The sequence below is a fragment of the Canis aureus genome, chromosome X, assembly GCF_053574225.1.
Source record: "Canis aureus isolate CA01 chromosome X, VMU_Caureus_v.1.0, whole genome shotgun sequence".
NCBI lineage: Eukaryota > Metazoa > Chordata > Mammalia > Carnivora > Canidae > Canis > Canis aureus.
Genome location: NC_135649.1, coordinates 78,720,212 through 78,742,461, shown reverse-complemented (window position 1 = coordinate 78,742,461; position 22,250 = coordinate 78,720,212). Strand labels below are relative to the sequence as shown.

The 22,250-nt window shown below is 41.4% G+C and overlaps 1 protein-coding gene across 3 annotated transcripts in view; it reads right to left on the bottom strand.

Moving 5' to 3' along the window:
• Nucleotides 1–9,394: 9,394 nt before the first annotated feature.
• Nucleotides 9,395–22,250, bottom strand: part of FAM120C (family with sequence similarity 120 member C) — a 162,732-nt gene continuing 149,876 nt past the window's right edge. For 2 of the 3 annotated variants that reach the window (XM_077888781.1, XM_077888782.1), the window contains exons 13-16: nucleotides 20,272–20,473; nucleotides 17,409–17,547; nucleotides 16,964–17,021; nucleotides 9,395–13,030 (exon numbers count right to left, since the gene is read on the bottom strand). In XM_077888781.1, the coding sequence (XP_077744907.1) occupies nucleotides 12,776–13,030; nucleotides 16,964–17,021; nucleotides 17,409–17,547; nucleotides 20,272–20,473 (654 nt within the window). In that variant the 3' untranslated portion in view covers nucleotides 9,395–12,775. The remainder of the gene's footprint in view (nucleotides 13,031–16,963; nucleotides 17,022–17,408; nucleotides 17,548–20,271; nucleotides 20,474–22,250) is intronic. The other variant, XM_077888785.1, reaches the window with a different exon arrangement.

The window sequence follows — 22,250 nt, the reverse complement described above, 5'->3', positions numbered from 1 at the left end:
ATCCCGGGGATAAATCCCACTTGTGGTCATGGTGAATAATCTTCTTAATGTATTGTTGGATCCTATTGGCTAGTATCTTCTTGAGAATGTTTGCATCTGTGTTCATCAGGGATATTGGTCTATAATTCTCCTTTTTGGTGGGGTCTTTGTCTGGTTTTGGAAGTAAGGTGATGCTGGTCTCATAGAACGAGTTTGGAAGTATTCCATCCCTTTCTATCTTTCAGAACACCTTTAGTAGAATCAGTATTGTTTCTTCTTTAAACATTTGATAGAATTCCCCTGCAAACCCATCTGGCCCTGGACTTTTGTGTCTTGAGAGATTTTTGATGACTGCATCAGTTTCCTCCCTGGTTATTGTCCTGTTCATGTTTTATATTTCTTCCTGTTCCAGTTTTGGTAGTTTGTGGTTTTCCAGAAATGTGTTCATTTCTTCTAGAATGCCTAATGTATTGGTGCACAGCTGCTCATAATATGCTTTTAAAATAGTTTGTATTTCCTTGGTATTGGTGGCGATCTCTCCTTTCTCATTCATGATTTTATTAATTTGAGTCTTTTCTCTTTTGTTTTTAATAAGGCTGGCTAATGGTTTATCTATCTTATTAATTCTTTCAAAGAACCAACTCCTGGTTTTGCTGATCTGTTCCACAGTTCTTCTGGTCTCGATTTCATTGAGTTCTGCTTGATTCTTTATTAACTCTCTTCTTCTGCTGGGTGTAGGTCTTATTTGCTTAACTTTCTCCAGTTCCTTTAGGTGCAAGGTTAGCTTTCTATTTGAGTTTTTTCCAGTTTTTTGAGGGATGCTTGTTTTGCGATATATTTCCCCCTTAGGACTGCTTTTGCTGTATCCCAGAGATTTTGAATGGTTGTATCTTCATTCTCATTAGTTTCCATGAATCTTTCTAATTCCTCTCTAATTTCCTGGTTGACCCTTTGATCTTTTAACAGGATGCTCTTTAACCTCCACGTGTTTGAATTTCTTCCAAATTTCTTCTTGTGGTTGAGTTCAAGTTTCAAAGCGTTATGGGCTGAAAATATGCAGGGGACAATCCCAATCTTTTGGTATCGGTTGAGACCTGATTTGTGACCCAGTATGTGGTCTCTTCTGGAGAAAGTTCCATGTGCACTTGAGAAGAATGTGCATTCAGTTGCGTTTGGATGTAAATTTCTGTAAATATCTGTGAAATCCATCTGGTCACAGTGTATCATTGAAAGCTCTTGTTTTTTGGAGATGTTGTTTTTAGAAGGTATGTCATTTGCAAAAAGTGCCAGGTTGAAGTCTCCCAGTTAGTGTGTTTTTAGCTAAGTATGTCTTTACTTTGCTTATTTTTTTAAATTTTTTTTTAAATTTATGATAGTCACACAGAGAGAGAGAGAGAGAGAGAGGCAGAGACACAGGCAGAGGGAGAAGCAGGCTCCATGCACCGGGAGCCCGACGTGGAATTCGATCCGGGGTCTCCAGGATCGCGCCCTGGGCCAAAGGCAGGCGCTAAACCGCTGCGCCACCCAGGGATCCCTTTACTTTGCTTATTAATTGATTGATATACTTCGCAGCTCCCACATTAGGGGCATAAAGATTCATGATTGTTAGGTCCTCGTGTTGGATAGATCCTTTAAGTATGATATAGTGTCCCTCTTCATCTCTTACTACAGTCTTTGGGATAAACTTTAATTTATGTGATATGAGGATGGCTACCCCTGCTTTCTTTTGAGGACCATTTGAATGGTTAATGTTTCTCCAACCTTTCATTTTCAGGCTGTAGGTGTCCTTATGTCTAAAATGGGTCTCTTGTCGACAGCAAATAGATCCAGTCTGAAACTCTGCGCCTTTTGATGGGATCATTAAGCCTATTCACGTTCAGAGTTACTATTGAAAGATATGAATTTAGTGTCATCGTGATACCTATTCAGTCCCTGTTTTTGTTGGTTATTTCTTTGGGCTTCCACTTTCTTTTTTTTTTTTTTTAATTTTTATTTATTTATGATAGTCACACACAGAGAGAGAGAGAGAGGCAGAGACACAGGCAGAGGGAGAAGCAGGCTCCATGCACCGGGAGCCCGATGTGGGATTCGATCCCGGGTCTCCAGGATCGCGCCCTGGGCCAAAGGCAGGCACCAAACCGCTGCGCCACCCAGGGATCCCGGGCTTCCACTTTCTTTTACAGAGTCCCCCTTAATATTTCTTGCAGAGCTGGTTTGGAGGTCACATATTCTTTCAGTTCCTGCCTATCTTGGAAGTTCTTTATCTCTCCTTCTATTCTGAATGAGAGCCTTGCTGGATAGAGTATTCTTGGCTGCATGTTCTTCTTTAGGACCCTGAATATATCCTGCCAGGCCTTCCTGGCCTGCCAGGTCTCTGTGGAGAGGTCTGCTGTTAACCTAATACTTCTCCCCATGTAAGTTAGGGATCTCTTGTCTCTTGCTGCTTTAAGGATCTTTTCTTTATCTTTGGAATTTACAAGTTTCACTATTAAATGTTGGGGTGTTTTACAGTTTTTATTGATTTTAGGGGGGGAGCTCTCGATCTCCTGGATCTGAATACCTGTTTCCCTCCCGAAATTAGGGAAATTCTCAGCTATGATTTGTTCAAATATGCCTTCTGGTCCTCTGTCCCTCTCGGCGCCCTCTGGAACCCCAATTAAACGTAGATTTTTCCTTCTGAGGCTGTCATTTATTTCCCTTAACCTTTCCTCGTGATCTTTTAATTGTTTTTCACTTTTTTCCTCAGCTTCCTTCCTTGCCATCAACTTGTCTTCTATGTCACTCACTCGTTCTTCTGCCTCACTAACCCTCGTCATTAGGAGATCCAGTTTGGATTGTATCTCATTTAATTGATTTTTAATTTCGGTCTGATTAGGTCTAAATTCTGCAGTCATGAAGTCTCTTGCATCCTTTATGCTTTTTTCCGGAGCCACCAGTAGCTTTATAATTGTGCTTCTGAATTGGCTTTCTGACATCGAAGTGTAATCCAAATTTTGTAACTCTGTGGGAGAGAGTACTGTTTCTGATTCTTTCTTTTGTGAGGAGTTCTTTCTAGGCATTTTGCTCAGTACAGAGTGGCTAAAAACAGGATATACTGGAAAAAGGAAGAAATACAAAGAGTAAAAAAGGGAAAAAATCAAACAAAAATCCCCACAAGACAAAAAACAAAAACAAAAAACAAGGAGTGGTATCCTCCGGTTCTATATACTGTAAATCCCTTGACTCCTCCTGGAGCTTTCCAGCGCTGCTTGGTCAAGAACTTGCTCTTCCCCTGTCCTTCCAGCTGGTCTTCTGGGGAAGGGACCTGCCGTGCTGATTGTCAGGTGTGTGCACCTGGGGGAGCTGCCCCGCCCCCTGCCAGGTGCACGGCTTAGTGGGAGCTGTTTATCCTGTGAGGCCCCTGTTCCCTGGCGGCCCCGACCCTCCCAGGCACAGGGTGACACCAGGAGTAACAACAGTGGCAGCGCCCAGCTCTCCAGACCTGGAGTCAGCTCCAGCAGTAACTACCATAGTCTCTCAGTTCGCAGGGGTCTGGATGCTCTGGGGGCAGCGGGGGCGGTGGGTGCTGATCTGCACAGCTCAGGGCGCCGGGCGTCAGGAGCGTCCTCACTGTCCTGTGTCCTCCCAGAATCCTCCTGTATCTGGGGAAGCCCAGGATTCTGGGCGGTGTCCCCCAGCGCCTGGAATCCGGGGCCTGCGCCACTGGAATTGCGTTCTCGGGGCCGCGCACCCCCCTTCATGCGGAGCTGCCACCTGAGCTGCTCCCGAGGCCCTGCCAGGCACACTCTCCAGCCTTTTTATCAAGCTTGGCCAGTGGTGTGTGGCAAGCTCTCCCCGGGGTGCACCTCCTCAGTGACCCCGGAAAGCTGGAGGCTCCACTGCCCCTCCTGGGATCCTGCCCGAGTTCCCTGTGAGCACCTTTCTGTCCGGGAAGATTTTTAAAGTTCCTGCTTCTCCGGGACTGGAGTTTCCTGTCCTGGAGGCTCCTGCTGCCCACCTTAGCCCGGCTCCTCAGGGGGGTGGGGGGTGGGGGGTGAGGCCTCCCCCACTGGATTCTTTTTTATTTATTTATTTTTCATCTTCCTACCTTGTTAGAATCGTGAACTCTTCTCTCTGTAGCGTTCCAGCTGTTCTCTCTTTAAATCTCAGGCCAAATTCGTAGGTTTTCAGGATGATTTGAAAGTTATCTAGGTAAGTTGGTGGGGACAGGTGACCTGGGGACCCTACTCTTCCATCATCCTGCCCCGACCCCCCATTAGGTTGTTTTATTCACACAACTATCAGTAAGGGAGGCAAGGCAGGTATTATTATTCCCACTTAATGCTACTTTTTAAAATAATTTTCACACGCAAATTTTTTTTTCACTATCTTATAAAGGTGAACATTTGTGTGCCTTAGGTCCCAGGAGGAGCCATGTGCAAAAGTATTCATAGTAACATTAACAGAAACTCATATTTTCACTGGACAGAGAATGGGTAAATTGTGGTATATTCATACAATGGCTATTCTGTAGACCTGAAAGCAAATTAACTAGAACTGTAGCAGCATGTTTGGGTCAGAGAAATCAAACTGAGTTAGCAAAGGAAGTTGTAGACTACATAAAAATTACATTTTTATAAAATTAAAAAGCAGGTAAAACCTAACTAATATATTGTTCAGAGACCATTATGTGATAAAAAATATTGAAAAAGAAAACAAAGGAATGAAAAACAAAACTCACGATACCAGTTACCTCTGGGGAAGATAGGGAGATGGAATACTTCTTAGGTTGGTTAGTGGACTCATGCGTGTTCATTTTATTATCTAATCTCATAATGTATGTTACATACAGCCTTTTGTGTTTATCAAATATTACATAATTTTTTAAAGTGGTCAAAAAGGAACGAGAAATAGGAGAGAAATATCAGGGAAGCCAGACAGTTTCAGGAGATAGGTTCTGTTTCAGTGTCAATTACTATGGAAGTCCTCAGTGAGATAAGGTCTCTATGAACACCCTGGACTTGGTGACTGGGGGCACACTGTTCACTTTTGGAAGCAGCCACATTCAAATGGAAGGACTGGCACTCAATTATAGGTTAGGAAGGAATGTGTTATGAGGAAGTCAGGACTGGGAGCGTCAAGTCTCTCATCCCTTATCATGGCCCTGCATACCCATAAGAGCTCACATTTATCAAGGCTGTATTATCTGCCAGGCACTTTACATCCACTATGTCACTTAATCCTTAGAACCATCGCCACAATGTGGGCTAGGGGAGCTAAGCTCAAATGCTTGTGTTACCACCAGATTATATTCACTTCAGCCACATGCGGGGAATCCCTATGACACTAGAATGGGAATGAATGCTTCACTAGTTCATTCCAAATTTTAGGTATAATGACTCAAGTGGTTAGATAATGGCAACCAGACAAAATGTGATAAATCAGTTCTATGCAGAAATGGGTCATTTCTCCTTGTGATTCAACTCACCAAACTTACCTCTCCCTTGTTCCAGGCATGTAGTAGAACTGTACTTTTCCACTTCTATGAAGTTAGGTGCAAATATGTGACTTGCTTTGTGCGATGAAAAGAGAGAAGTGATGTATGCCATTTTAAGCTTTAAGAGTCAGTATGCATTCTGGCCACATGCCTTCTCCTGATTCAGTAATGGGGTTTGTTAGTCTGAGTTCCCAAGTGACTGTAGATGAAGAGCTCCCCTGCCAATGCATGCTGGACATATATGAGCAAGAAGTAAACCTCTGTTATGTTATTGAGATTTGGGGGCTATTGCAGCAAAAACTAGCTTACCCTGAATGATACACTTCCCTTTTTAACAGTTGGAGATTTTTCATGTATAAGGACTGAATAATGAAATGAGAATGTATACAAATGTGTAAAGTGCCCGGACCTCTCTCTGGCACACGGTAAGACCTCATTAGATCACTTTCTGTAATCTATTCCTAATAGATGATCACAGAATTTTCATATTTCTCACACATAAAGACTAGTTGTAGAAGATATAAATATGTTCTAGGCTCACATTATTCCTAATGCTTGTGAGTTTGGAAGATATGTTTTCTTTGTCACTTTTCCCCTCAAATCCATGAAAAAGCACAATTGGCCCTGCTCAGATCATATACCCATCCCACTGGGGAAGGTGAAGCCACATGACTGACCAACCCACCTCTACTGCAAGACAGGGAGGAACACTACCCCAAAAGGAAGAATTGGGTTTAACTGCTAGAAAGAAGAAGGAATGCTGGGCATGCAGAAACAAAGTTATCTGCTTAGTCAAAACAAACTTAGATTTAGAACTCTGGTTTTATTGCTCATTAGCATTTACAAACTTGGGTACCACTGAATGCATTTATTTACTCATATATAAAGTGGGGATAGTACTTACTTTGCAGAGTGGTTTGAGGATTAGAAATAAGGTGCAAGAGTCTGGTACTACACCTGGTACCCAGTAGGTGCTCAATAAATGGTAACTTTTAAAAGCCAAATGCTAAAGATTTCCTACTATTAATTTCCGAGTTCCAATACTCAAAGGCTAGGAAAAGGCATCTATAGCCACAATGAACCTAATATTAAACAAACTATGTTACAAATAGGAGTTTTTATTTAAGGGTAAGGTGTTTATAAGCTTCAGTAGGCCTCTAATGCTCACCTTTAGACTTAGCTGTTTCCTTTAATCTGTATACACAAGGCACAGAGCAGTTAGGGAGGCCAAGCAAAGCTAATGTCACTCAGCAGAAGCAGTGAGGTAAGAAGAATGCCCTAGAGTCCTGGCTTCAGACTCTGCTCCAAGCATGCCTCTATGGGTCAAAGGTGACTCAGAGCTCAGGTTTTTTTTTCATAGCTCCATAACACATTTAAATTAATATCATTCAGTGCTGAACCTTTATACTCAATCTTTTTGTTTTTTTGCCACCGGCATATCCTGCCTCAGAAGTCTACAATCTGCTTTATACCAGGGAATATTTTCAAAGGTATTTTAGCTGTCCTTGATTTACTAAGTGCACGCTGGGTGGTATGTGCTAAGAAGACAGCGATGATGAAGTTTAATTGAGGGGCAGAGATGCAGCAAAATGCTATGGGGACTGGGTGTGATGAGTCTGGTCAGGGATCAGGAAAAGAATCAGAAAGATATGAGCTGAATCTTGGTGGGTAAAGTTGAGAATGTACCAGAGACAAGGGGAGAGAGGCATTCTAGGCAATGGTATAAGCAAATGAGAAGAAATGGATATTAACAGCTATATGGGATGCACTTTGGTGTTGCTGAAATGGGTTAGGGTTGTAGGAAATGAGGCTAGAGAAGTGGTCAGGGGCCAGATCATGAAGGGACCATGGAGGTGGGGGTATAACATGTTAGAAGGACAGATTATTCTGGAAGCTGATATACATGGTAGATTAAAGCAGTAGTTCTTAATGTCTCTTGAGTCATAGCTTTTGTTAAGAACCCGAGAAAGGGCAGCCTGGGTGGCTTAGCAGTTTAGCGCTGCCTTCACCCCAGTGTGGGATCCTGGAGACCTGGGATTGAGTCCCACATCGGGCTCCCTGCATGGAGCCTGCTTCTCCCTTTGCCTGTGTCTCTGCCTCTCTCTCTCTGATGAATAAATAAAATAAAATCTTAAAAAAAAAAGAACCCGAGAAAAATATAGGGGCCCTTTCACTGGGAAAAGGTACATACACTTAAACACAAAAATGCTGCTCAAAGTTTCCTGGTTAGGAGTAAGACAGGGGAGCAACTCCAATAATTCAAGTGAGACATGAAGAGGCCTGAACTTAAACCACAGCATCTGGGACAAAAAAGAGACAGATGTGAAAAACAGGAATATGGTAGAGTATGATCAACAGATCTTGTCATGAGGTGGATTTCAGAAATGAGGGAAAAGCATGAGTCTAGGATAACTCCCAGGTTGGTTTGTGATTTCGACATTTGAGTAGAAGGTAGTGTCTACTTATAGAGAGAAGGAGGTTTCAGAAGAGAGGATGTGTTCAGTCTGGGAAATGTCAAGTCAAAAGTGCCTTTAGAACAGCCAAATACAAAAGTTCAGCAGGAAGCTAAATATGCCCTTCCTTTTGATGATTGTTGCACTGTTTCTCTTGTCCTAATATTCACCTACAAATAGGCTCCTAAATCTCTGTGCAACACTTCTGAATTAGACAAGCATATCCCCCACTTGCAGAAAGGGATCCAGAAAATGGGAGAAGAAATTTAATTTCACACACCCAAAATTATTTCACACTTTTTTTACTAAAAGAATAGACTTTTATTAAGCACTGTAAGTTTCTTTCCATCAGCATTAACAGAACAACAGACCAATTCCATCACAGAACAACTCCTGAGACATTTTCATTCCTTTCTGAAACACTTCCAGAAACTCCTGCAGTTTCCCCTAAGAAGCATCCATTCAAACTTACATTAATAAACTATGGAGCTTTTGTGGTGAGGTGGGCCAAAAAGGCAGGGAATTTGGAATCTGGGAGTGGGAAAGAGAAATACATATTATCCATCCACTAAACACACTGTCAAGAGCACAGGAGAAGAGATATTAACACAGGAAAAAACAATGAAAGAATTTACTTTTGTCAATAACATCATTTATCAGGGAGCACTAAAAACCATTGACTCCTTGCAGTTACAGTTTCTTTAACCTAGTATGTTATACTAAAAACAGAAGAGAATAGGATAAAATAAAAGGAGGGGAAGTGTCTTTGGGGAAATAACTAAAATGAAATCATCAGATTTGGCAGGGTTATGAGAGATTAATAAAATATGAAATATTTAATTTGCTTCATTTACATGAAAATTCACTAGTCATTAGTTACTACCAACACGGACAAAAAGAGCATCTATAAAAGTACAAGGGCAATGTCAAAAGCTGAAATGGGCACCCTAGCACAGGGGGTATTTTATTTTGCCTTTAAATTGGAAAAGATGATTTTGTAAAAAAAATGAAGTTATCTTCTTAAAACATCAAAATAACCTCTGACAATATTGAAGGTAATTAGCAGTAATAAGGGAATAGTGCACTGAGCTCTACCTGCCCCAGCAGACTACTGCAATAAGCCAAGGGGAAGATAATGGAAAGTCAAATTAAAGATGCCAAAGTCACGAGAGGGAGAAAAATATGGAGTGACATACAATGGAACAGTGAAAACTTACCCCCTGCCCCCAAACCCCAAGCATATTTAGGAAATATGCATCAGGAAGTGAACAAGTATAATGATTAAACCTTAGTAGAATTATACTAGCTACTTTAAACAGTGGTCTACTTGTATTGTCGTTTCAAAGGAGGGGAGTCTTAGAGACTGAAAGGGTAGCAGTGACATGCCCACACAAGCCTTCTAAGGTTCCAACGGACTGGATCACTATAACCAAACCGTTACTTCCACATTCTTCCTACCCTATGTAAGCATTCCTCCCCCCACCCTCCCACCCCCGCCTTAACCACCCTCCCTAATGCCTTGTCTGGCTATTTTTCTCAGTGATCAAAAAAGTTAATGTGACTTGGCCAATCAGTAATGCTAGAAAATCAAGATGGAGACTGAAATCAAATGTCACTGGCCAGAGCCAGTGCCATTTCTTGGGCTTTAAAGTCTACCCAAAGTCTTCCTGGCTCAAAATGAAAATGATTCAAGTAGGCAAAAGTTTGTTAGGCCTGGTTCTGACCAGACTGGCCACTGGATAAGGGTGGGAGTTATAGGCTGACCCTAAGACATACCAGGAGAAATCAAGAAGAACTGCAAGTCCTTGGAAATCAGTGGCTATATACAACCAGGATGCTTTTGCTTGTGGCCCTTTTGCTTGTGATACAGGGGTCATTTCTGGGGGTTCCTATATGATTTTGTTCAAGAGAGGCCACACACATTATAGTAAGAAATGGAACTTCAAGGAAAGGATGACAGTCTCTTCAAGTGATACTCACAGCAAAGATCAGACCCACCTTCCCCAATTTGCCCTCAGATAAGAAAAAGTTCATCTTTCAGTAATGAACCTTAGCCTTTCCAGCTCCTAAACTGTATATTTTGGCAGATAAATTAAAACATAGGAAGTGGCCCTTTATGGTTCTTTATTACAGTCTTCCAAACCCAAAATGCTGAATCCAAATAAAAATCAAGGTTGGAAGTGAGCCACTTATTTCACCTTGGGGCAGGCTAGGAGAAAGCAGAGGTATGTGGAAGGGAGAAAAGCAAGCCTTTTGGCAAACTGGAATCATCCCTGTCAAAGCAGCAATTTTACTTCTCACAGTGAATGCCTATAAAATAAGAAAATTTCCTAAGGCTGTGAGAGTTAACAATACTGTCATTTGATTGTGTTGAATAGATTCAAGATGCACAGAAACAGCAACTGAAGAAAATACCTTTCCATATAACTCTAAGCACTTCCTATTAGAAAATGATGTCTATATATTCTTTTAACTCAGCTCAGTAATTCTGGTTATTTTTAGAGCTTCAAAGATTCCTCCCTCTGTGGCTCCAGAAAGAAATTTCCCAGCCATCTAAGTTCATTACCAAATCCCTTTCTTGCTGGACACAGAAATCCTAACCTTCAAGATATTTGTGAAAGGCTGGGCAGGTCCAAAAGAAGAGAGGAGACCAAATTAAGGGAGCAAATTCCAAAGAGGAGGTTTTTGTTTATGCTTTGTTCTTGGTTCTATCTTGCTAGGTGTGCATACTTGTCATCTTGCTTGGTTTATGTAAGTGTCTGGGCAGAGGGCGAGGCATTCTAGGGCCTCCTCCCCCTACAAGTTGTGGGTTCTTTTACACTGGGTCAGACTAGGATTAAGCGTCTGAGACTGTTTCCAATCTCTCATGATGAACTCATTTTAAGTGGGCAGTGAGCAAATAGCCTTCTGGTTGTCTGGAAAAAAAATCACCAAGGACCTACTGTGGGTTAAGGTACATGGGGTTTTTCAAAAAGAGAGAGAAACCCTGCTAGAAGTCTAGTCAGTTGAATTCCTGTAGAAATGATACTTCTTGGGCAAGAATATCACAAAGCCCAAAAGGAGATGTGTAAGGCTAGAAGCCTCAGTTCCTGAATGAAGACACAATGCTAATCTGTTGTAAGCCATGTTCCCATCTCTCATACTGAAGCTGCTGAGGAGGGAAACTGGAAATGCAAGTTTGTCTCAAGAGTATCTCTGGCAAGGAAGAACAGCTTTTTTTTGTCCTGGGCAGATTCTGGCCTCTTCAGGGGCTGGGAGCCTTTCCAGAATACCCTTAAAGGCCTGGGCCAGAGTCCTCTGAAGTCTTCCTTGCAAAGCAAATGAAAAGATCTAGTAGTCAAAATGTCAATGAACAAATAAAACGATCTAGGCATGTAAAATCAAATTGTCGATTTCTTCACACTTCCCTACCCCATCTTTCCAATGCTAGTCTTCTCTCCTTCAGGGATTCATGGCAATCAACTCTAGCCTGAGGCCAGTTTGACCCAGGAGTTCCAGATGAGATTTCCTCCAAATTGGCTGCAAGCCTAGGCAATCACCTCTCATTCCCTTTCTCTCTCTGACTAGGCTGTTCCTGCAGAAGGAAATGCCCGAATCTTCCCCACCCCATTCCAACCTCTTGTGTTCACTATATGGGATGTGAGGGCTCTGTTCAAGATTAAACTTGTGACAACCCAACTATTTGTTGTTCTGAACAGGCAATCTCTGGAAAGTACTTTTTGTCTGCTTTAGAGAAGCCCATCTTCTCATAACCGATGGGCTGTGACTCAGTAAGGATTTTAAAGTGTGGTCTTTTGGAAAGAACCACTTCCATAGCAGTGGAAGCATTTCTGGAAAACTCAGTAAATCCTCTGGGACATCACCATGTATGTATGCATGTGTGTATACATGCACACATGCACACAAACACATATATTTATATATATAAAATATGTATAGATAAATAGATCTGTCTCTTTATATAAAGGGTATGTGTATGCATATAGATACACACATTCATATATACATCCACCCATACACCCCCCCCCACACACACACACACAGTCTTTTGAGTTCCCTTTCATACTCAGTTTCAATACACTGATTCCCACCCTTTCAGGGTGTGGGCAGCAGGGAGTGGGTGAACTGCACCACATCTTCTATTTTACAAACAATGCATTAGTTCAGAGGCAGGAAAAATCTGCCGAGTACTTTTCTGACTCAGTAGAATCCCCCAGTACAAAGGCCATTGGTAGTTTTCTTTTTAAGTGTATAAAATAAAAAATAAAATAAAATAAAATAACCAGTACTATTTCGCTTCCCTGAAAACATTTACTTATCTGATTGTCAGGCCAGAGTTAGAGGCGGTGGTATAAAATCTTGGGTTAGGTGAATGGGGAGAAAGGTATGGATTATATACCAAGGTCCCACTACTTCTTAGAGGAAAAAGCAAGCTAGGAAGCCACAGGCAGCAGTCCCTACCCCTACCATCCATGGGTTTTATAAATGAGTAACATGATGAAGACTCAGAAAACCAAAGCTGGAACTTTTCTATAGGGCCTTACATGATGACACCAGATTTCTGACAGACACTGCCTTACTACACTCCCAGGGGAGGCAAAGAGAATACTGGCACTACATATTCAATTTGAAAATAGGAGCTAGTCCTTTTACCATTCATCTTTGCCCAGAGCTTCCCTAGAAGCAGACCACTAAGTCTGGAGGTCCAGAAAAAGACAGGGAAAGGGAAAATGTGAATACACCAGGACATCCCAATAAAATGCTGGATAAATCTAGGCTAAGCATTTATGTCCTCCTCTAACTTGGGCCTACAATCAGAAAAGTATAGGTTTTCCTCTCTTCCTGATCTGCTGAAGCCATCTTCTCATTATTCCTCCTTCTGTTGTGCCACAGTTCCTAGCTTTTGCTCTCTTAAGCGGCTCTTCTCCCCATTCTTCACAGGGAAGTAGCGGTTACCATTATTACACAAGTTGCTGTCCCTGGATAAGGCACATTGTGATGGAGTTGTAAGATGATGACCACTCTTCTCTTCTTTAATAAATGTGCCATTGTTTCCATTTACCTGTGAGTGGGACCGACCCTGATGAGGCTCCAGGGATTTAGAAACTCCATCTGAAGTGCCCTGTCAAAAACAGAGAGAGTCCGTGGAAATGGTAATCCCAAACTGGCTGACACTTCCCAAGCATGTTTATAAGACAGCCTTTGGAAGCTGCTTCAGTTCTTCAAAAACAGCAGAAAGCCCAAAGCATGTTACCACCTAGTAGTACACTCTGATAACTGTCCTGAGAACTTAAGGTGACAACAGATGGATTTGACCGAAACTCAATGGCCATGGCAACATAATAATGACACACCTATCATTTATAAAGCTTTGAAATATACTTTTCTAATGCTAGCAGAAACCCTAAATGGTAGATATTTACAGATGAGGAAGCTGAGGCTCAGAAAGATTAAAGTACCTTGCTCATGGAGACTCAGATAGAAAGTAGTAGGGCCAGGATTCCATGCCAGGTGGGTCAGCCTCTAAAGTCTATTCTCTTAACTGCTGCACAATACTGTCCAATTTTGACAACTGGACATGTAAAGGAAAGCAAAGGAAAGCAAACCAGAAGATCTCTGTGCACTATTCCACAGAATCTTTCATAACAGAAAATAATCACCTGTTTTTCTGTTGATTTCAGGGATGTGACTGCTTTTGAAATACTAATGACATGAACTGCATTACCTTGCAATGCAGGGCAGTCTCTCCATGAATGTTATTAGGAAAATAGCAGCTTCCGATTGCTAAGGGGTTGGGCGTGCCAGGTACTCTGTGGTTCATTTTATGGATAAAGTAAATGAGGCTCAAAATAAAAAAAAAAGGTAAAATGATTTGCCCGAGGTCACTAGCATGCCGAGACTTGAATCCAAGGCTATTTGACTCCAAAAACCTCATTCTTTCCACTAAGATACAATATATAATGGAAATCTAATACCTATGGAATTTGTGGTCAATTATAAATAATAACTGAATTTTTATTGAGTACCTCCTATGTTACAGGTCCTGTGATAAACACTTAACAAATATCATTTAATACTCATAGATGACTCTGTGAGATAGATACCAATTTCTCCATTTTACAGATGAGGAAACTAGGGCACAGAGAAGTTTGGTAACTTGTGTAAGGTTACAGAACTGATAAGTAGTAGAGCCTGATTCAAAGCTAGATGATTTGGCTCCAAAATCTGTACAACATGGGCATTACTAAGAAGTGTTGCTCAAGAACCTGGAAATAAGATGAAACTAGTAAAAATCCACACAATGGATGGAATGAGCCACCTCAGGGAGTCTGCAAAGAAATAAAACATTACCAGTAAGTGACTTAAGAAAATATACAATACTCCAGTGGCCTAGAAATAATCTCAAGAAGACAGGACTATGGGGGCAGCTGGCTGGCTCAGTCAGAAGAGCGTGTGACTCTTGATTTTGGGGTTGTGAGTCTGAGCCCCATGTTGGGTGCAGATATTAATACGAAAAAATAAATAAACTTAAAAAAAAGAACATAGGACTATAGGGTAAACAGATTTAATAAGGTGGAACAATGATCTCATGCTCTGAAGACGAAAAAGGAGAAACATTAAGGCAATCAGCAGCAGCTCTGTCCAGGAATGATGCCTTAGTTAAACACAAAGTCAACATGAGAGTTTCCTTGGCCAGGCTACCTTTGGAGTAGATAACAGTATCCCCAGTAATCTCAGCAAAGAGAAACTTAAGATCATCTACCATCCCTTCTTTTCCCTTAGTTTCTTCATCTGTAAAATATAGTAATAGTAGCTATGTTTTAAATTCCTATAAGGATTCAATGAGACACTTAGAACATGTTGTGCATGGCACACTATAAAAACTCAATAAATGTTAGCTAATATTATTGTTTTGATTCCATGTCCCCAAGCAAACTTCTGATACCACAGTTTCTCTTGCAGCTTACACTTAAGAAAAGCAAGCTCTGATAGAAATGGTTAAGAGCATATGCACTAGGGTCAGCCAGACCTAAGTCTGAATCTTGTCTACCAATTAGAGTTGTTATACTTCAGTGGAATCAGGACAGCACAGGACTTTTGGAATCAGTCAGCTCAGACTGGAATGGCAATACAGATGATGACTTGATGGATAATTTTGGGCCTCAGTTTCCTCCTATTTAAAATGGAGAATAATAAATACCTCACATGGATTTATAAGAGTGACCAGAAAAGAGTAAGTGCACAATATATAACAATAATTACTGCGGAAAGTACTTGATTGCGATAAAGTAGCATAAATTTGTATCTTTCACTAGATCTTTCACAGATCTTTCAGTGTCTTTTCACTCCCTCTCTTCTCCCCAGTGCTACTCTTTCAGCCACATCCACATAGCTATTTCTGTGATCTTAGTTAACATGAATCAACCTCTGAGAGATAGGATCTATTCTTATTCTACCAAAAAAAAAAAAATCAGGTTTTTCAGACCGTATACCTAATGATCAGCCCTAAGTCATGATGGATTAATTGAGGCTGTATTACATTGTGGCAAGTTTTCCTTTGAGGTATAATCCTTTGTATCTTACTGAACAGCTTCTGGAAAAAGTTGAGAAGCTTTGGAAAAAATCCCTAAGTCCTTGCTCTCTAGCTTATGTGGAGGATTTACCATTCTATTTCCACTTTTAGCTCAAAATAACATTAAAGCAGATATGTTTTTGGGAAAACATTAGACAATGGGGATTAACATGGATACAATGAAGGCTGGCTGTATACAGAACTAATTTGGAACTGAGAACCTATGTGAAAGTTGCTTTGCAGTGTGGTCTCATAAAATGACCCTTGTGGGGGATCCCTGGGTGGAGCAGCGGTTTGGCGCCTGCCTTTGGCCCAGGGCGTGATCCTGGAGACCCGGGATCGAATCCCACATCAGGTTCCCGGTGCATGGAGCCTGCTTCTTCCTCTGCCTATGTCTCTGCCTCTCTCTCTCTCTCTCTCTGTGACTATCATAAATTAAAAAAAAAAAAAAGAAAAATGACCCTTGTGAAGATTAAAAACTGCATGTAAAATGTCTAGTAGAGGGTTTGTTAGAAAGGGGGCACTCAAGAAGCAGTACCTACTGGGGTGCCTGGGTGGCTCAGTTGGTTAAGCATCCTACTCTTGATTTCTGCTCAGATTAGGATCTCAGGGTCTATTGAGATTGAGTTCTGAAATGGGCTCCACACTGGGCATGGAGCCTGCTTAAGATTCTCTCTCTCCCTCTGCCTCTGCCCTTCCCCCTCCCCTGCTCATGTGCACTAAATAAATAAATGAATAAAGAAAGATAGAAAGAAAAGAAAGGAAGAAAAAAGAAAGAAAGAAAGAAAGAAAGAGAGAGAGAGAGAAAGAAAGAAAGAAGAAAGAAAGAAAGAAAGAAAGAAAGAAAGAAAGAAAGAAAGAAGAAAGAAAGAAAGAAAAAAGAAAGAAAAGGTTGCTGCTATACTATGAGGAGCCCAGCAGTCTGAGTCTAGTACAAGATTCTGGTTCACTACAAGATTAGGGTCTTCATATCTGGGGAGAGGGGCATGTCTAACAAAGATTGATGGAGACTGTGACAGAATTCAAGGTGTACAATAGAGGAAAATTTATGACCATTTTGAGCCATTAAGAATACACAAAATGGCAACACCTCCTTCCTTCTTGTATTCAGCAAAGGCCAAAGTTCAATTTTCTAAGCCTCTTGGGTAGTCCCTCAGAAAGCCTGAACAGCTGGCAATCCCACTGTTAACTTCACTTTGGCCCCTTTATGGCTGCACTTAGCACACACTATGCTAGGTATAGGTGTTCAGGACATAGTACCTGGTTTCTATCCTGTGGTCTCACTCAGGGAAAAGGATGACACTGCAGCACTGTGGAAACAGCCTGGGTAGGCTAACCCTCACTAAACAGCTAGAGAGCAAGAGAATGAAATCAAATGCTGGGAGAAGCTAGGAAAACAGTTTTCCATGCCTGATCTGATCTTTTGCAAGTTAGCTGAAAAGACAGGAGGTGTCAAACAGGAGGTATCAAAATAGTGCTTACTTGTTTATTTCCTTTTTTGTGTCCTTTGGATCCTCTACCAGTCTGTTCTTTTCCATGCCTGTAGAAGTGAGGGAAAAAGTGATCCTGAGGAACAGAGACAGCCCATACCCACATTTTCACTTAGTTAACTACTCACCTTCTCTAGGAAGTTTGACCCTCTTAGGTTAGATAGATGCCCCTCGTCTGTGTTACCACTGTAACCCTTTCTCTGATTTCTATATTATACTAAATTGTTCTGGATCCCATGTCCTCCTCTAGGGGGAAAACTTTTTCCCTGAGGCAGGGAACTTAGTGTACGTTTGCTGAACATTTAAACTGAAAACTGGCTTTAAAAATGCAAAGTTAGTTAATGCCTCTTACCTTAACAGAAGAATTCAATAGTTGGGCATTTCCCCAACGGCACCTTGATTGCCACTAGCTCATACCAACCTACTGGAATACATACCCTTTTCCCGGCCCACCGACAGAAACCACTTGCATGCCAAAAGAGCCTCGGCCCCTGGAGGACCTGCTGCCAGCCCACTGGCCCACAACCATCCCAGCAATCTCCAGTTTTCCTCCTTGGGGTGGGATCGGATGGAGACCTGGAAAGATAGGAAGAAGGGCAGTAATGAATGCTAAGGGCAAGGTAGAATAAGAGGTGGAACAAAAAATCCCATAGCCACCCCCCCTACTCTGCTTATTTCCATTTCTCTATGATAAAGACTTGATGGCAACAACAAAGGTTCACAGTGGAAGCAAATTTAGGGACAGGGGGTTGAAGATCTGTAACACATCCACTTTAGCAAGTTGGGTGTGGATGATTCATTTTTCAGCTACAGAACCTGGCATATAGTAGGTGTTCAATATTTGTTTTCAGAATGAATGTCCTAAAATCTAGTTTATTAGAAAATTATAAACTATAACCACTTTTATTTTCCTTTCTTTTTTCTTTTGATTAAAGTTTAGTTGACACGTTACTTTGGTTTCAGGTGTACAACATAGTGATTCGACAACTATAGATTTATGCTGTGCTCACCACAAGCGTAGCTACCATCTGTCCCCATACAATGCTAATATAATACCACTGACTATTCCTTATGCTATACCTTTTATCCCTGTGACTTATTCATTCCATAACTGGAAGCCTGTATCTCCCACTCCCCTTCACCCATTTTACCCTTCCCTTTACCTTCCACCCCTCCCCTCTGGCAATCATCAGATTGTTCTGTGTTTACAGATTCTGCTTTTTGTTTGTTGGTTCATTTGGGCCAAAGCCACTTTTCATTTTCTTTTATGTTTTTATTTAAATTCTGGTTATTGGGCAGCCCGGGTGGCTGAGCGGTTTAGCGCCGCCTTCAGTCCAGGGCGTGATCCTGGAGACCCAAAATTGAGTCCCATGTGGGGCTCCCTGCGTGGAGCCTGCTTCTCCCTCTGCCACTCTCTCTGTCTCTGTGCCTCTCATGAATAAATAAATAAAATCTTTTAAAAAATAAATTCTGGTTAGTTAATATAAAGTGGGCCCAAACCACTTTTGATTCAAATATATGTACCACTACACAATGGAAGCTCAGCCAAACCACCAAACTAAACTGAAAGTAATTTGTAATTAATAAGCAAGAACAGCAACAGTTGAAAACCAGAACCAATTTAAGACAAGATAGCATATCTCCTTAAAACAGGAAATTCCGGGATCCCTGGGTGGTGCAGCGGTTTAGCGCCTGCCTTTGGCCCAGGGCGCGATCCTGGAGACCCGGGATCGAATCCCACGTCGGGCTCCCAGTGCATGGAGCCTGCTTCTCCCTCTGCCTATGTCTCTGCCTCTCTCTCTCTCTCTCTCTCTCTCTCTCTCTGTGACTATCATAAATAAATAAAAAAAAAAAACAAAAAAAAAACAAAAAAAAAAAACAGGAAATTCCAACTCTGTATGTATGAGCTCACAAGCACAGTAGAGCTTCATCATTTGGCACAAAAGGAAGCCTTCATAGAATACATGGTTGTAGTAAACCTTTAATTTTAGTTTATGGAAAATATCCGAATGTTAAAAACTCTTTACTCACTTAGCAGATGGCCAGTAAAGAGCCCTTCATTCATATAGCAGTGGGAGTCTAAGAAACTAGGGTACTAGCTAGTCCGAAGAAGGTTAGAAAGACTTGCATTTAGGGATCTTATTGTGGCCTTTCAGGTGGCAAGAGGCTCCTCATGGACCACCAGTAACTGGAGACCAGGCATCACTAGGAGCTGGGACAATGGCAAGGACCTCCCAAGAACTTAGCCTTAATTAAGGCTGTCTTCTGAGACACAATAAAGTCAACAGGCAAAGAATGAGAGCAAGGTCTCTAAAGTCAGCGTCAAGGAATAGAATGAATGAATGGCTGGCTGCCTGGTTTCTAAGACTTGATCATTACCTGACTGAACAGAGCAGACATTCACACTGCTCACCTAAGTAGAATCTTGAACTAAATATGCATACTGAAATTTGACCCTAAATTTAAGACAAACTTCATCTTCCAGATTTATTACTTTTAAAATGATGAGCAAGAGACAACAAACATCTTCAACCATAGTAACACTCCCACATGATCAGAGTCTGGGTATTTCATGTCAAAATATCTCTATTAAAGATATCCTGCTTCACCAAGGTTGTCTGAATTATTAGGATCAGTATCTCAGCTACCTAAGCATGACTGTCTATTCACCATTAAGCCATAGCTCAGGTGTCAAACACACACACCATAAATTTATATATATATATGTATGTATAAATATATATATATATATATGTGTATGTGTATGTATTTGTCTTTTTCACTAAATTGCAATCCACTGGCAGCCATGGACTGTGACTTATTTCACTCCAAGCTTCTGGAAATGTGTCAGATCTACTCCCAGAGTGAAAATGGGTACCTCAGGGTATGGTTGTCTGTGGACATTGGTCATATACTCTTATTTCCCATTTGGTCTTTCTGTAAGCTCCTATGTACAACTCCTATGTACAAGCTCCTATGTACAACTGCCTATGGATTGAGTGAGCTAACCAGCAACTATGATGATCCTGTTCACTTGAGATATATTTCTCAGAAGTAATAAAGCAGCTCCTGGCTACTATATTGGTTACTTTGAGCTTGGTTGGTGACAGTCAAATCCTTAGGGACCAACCACCTCTATGGTGCATGGTCTGGGAAGTCAGTGGACTTTCTTTCCTAGGCTACACCCCTCCCTGTCAATAAGCTCCTCGTCAAACTACTGCAACCTAACACAGAAGAATTACTGGATGAGTATTATGAAACAGATTGAAGGTGACAAATACCTCATTCTTAGATACTGACCTGGAAATCCCCGACTCCTTCCTTGAGGGGGTGGTGGCACTGAGCCCATGGCTCGGGAATAAAGTGAAACAGGGTAGAGAGAGGGCACCATGGGAGGCACAAAAGTAGGTGATTGAAGTAGAGCAGAAGGTGGTGGATGGTTCATGTTGACTCCTTCAAGGATACTCTGTCTCATCTTTTCCACTTTGGTTGCCAGGTCAGCCTTCAAATGAAGAATGGAATTAATAACAGTAACTGTATAACAGTAATGGAATTAATAACAGTATAAAGATATATTTATTTATTTTTAGAGAGAGATGGGGTTGGGGGGCAGAGGGGCAGAGGAAGATAGAGAGAGAAACCCAAGCAGAGTCCAAGCTGAGCAAAGAGCATGACATGGGGCTCGATCTCATGACCCTGAGATCATGTCTCGAGCCAAAACCAAGAGTTGGACACTTAACCGATCGTACCACCCAGGTGCCCCAACAGCTGCCATTTTTTTTAAACTTTTATATTTCAGGCACAGTAATGGGCACTCTAGGTACAGTTTCACAAATCTCTTCCCATTAAGAGAACTGAAGCCTGGAGTTAAATGGCTCAAGGAGCTATACCCAGGAAAACTTGCCTGGCACTATTTGCATGACACCAAACTATCATATCAGCTCTGTCCAAGGGCTTATGAGGCACGCTGACTAGGTCAAGGAAGACAAATGTGACTGTAAGTATTTACTGATGGTCTATCAAACAACCAGAAATAGGCTAGATTAATTTTAATTTTAATTTTTTAAAGATTTTATTTATTTATTCATGAGAGACACAGAGTGAGAGAGAGGCAGAGACACAGGCAGAGGGAGAAGAAGGCTCCATGCAGGAGCCTGACATGGCACTTGATCCTGGAACTCCAGGATCATGCCCTGGGCCAAAGGCAGGCACTAAACCACTGAACCACCCACGGATCCCCGCTAGATTATTTTTTAAAGGGGGAGATAACAGAATGAGGTGAAAGAGAAAAGAATAAAACCTGACATATGCAAAGCTTTTTAACCTTCTTCTTCATACCCAGGATCAGAGACCATGATCTCTGTCCAGGATAAGTCCATGCCTCTAGTTCAGAGGTCAGCAAACCTGTTCTGAAAAGGGCCAGATAGGATTTGTAGGCCATACTGTCACAATTATATAACTCTGCTATTGTGGTGGTAAAGCAGCCATGGACAATATATTAATGAATGAATGTGGTTGTGTTCCAATGAAACCTTACTGGCATAAAAATTCCAAGTTTCAAATTTTGAAGTAGTTTGCCAACCCCTGTTCTAGTCCCTCAGCTCATTTCCCCCAAATGGATAGAGGAATAAGTAAGGGTTCCTTTCCTCATCTTTCCTAAGGTTTCACTGTAAAAAATTTCCTGCTTCTACTCTGTCATCTACTTTACTACCCTCTCCTAGTTCCAAACATAGTTTCTTTTCCAAAGATATCATCACTTAGAAGAGTGGCTTACAGTTTTTAGCAAATAAGGGAAATGAAATTTTAAGAAATGGAGCTAATGCATATAGTATATCTGAGTATTCCATGGGAAAGAAATACTCAGAGTAAGAAAACAATATGAAAATTTGGAGGAGGGGCAAGATGGCGGAAGAGTAGGGTCCCCAAGTCACCTGTCCCCACCAAATTACCTAGCTAACTTTCAAATCATCCTGAAAACCTACGAATTCGGCCTGAGATTTAAAGAGAGAACAGCTAGAATGCGACAGTGAGAAGAGTTCAGGCTTCTATCAAGTACAACTTGTTTTTGGCCACTCTGCACTGAGCAAAATGACTAAAAGAAAGAACTCACCTCAAAAGAAAGAATCAGAAACAGTCCTCTCTCCCAAAGAGTTACAAAATTTAGATTACAATTCAATGTCAGAAAGCCAATTCAGAAGCACAATTATAAAGCTACTGGTGGCTCTAGAAAAAAGCATAAAGGACTCAAAAGACTTCATGACTCCAGAATTTATATCTAA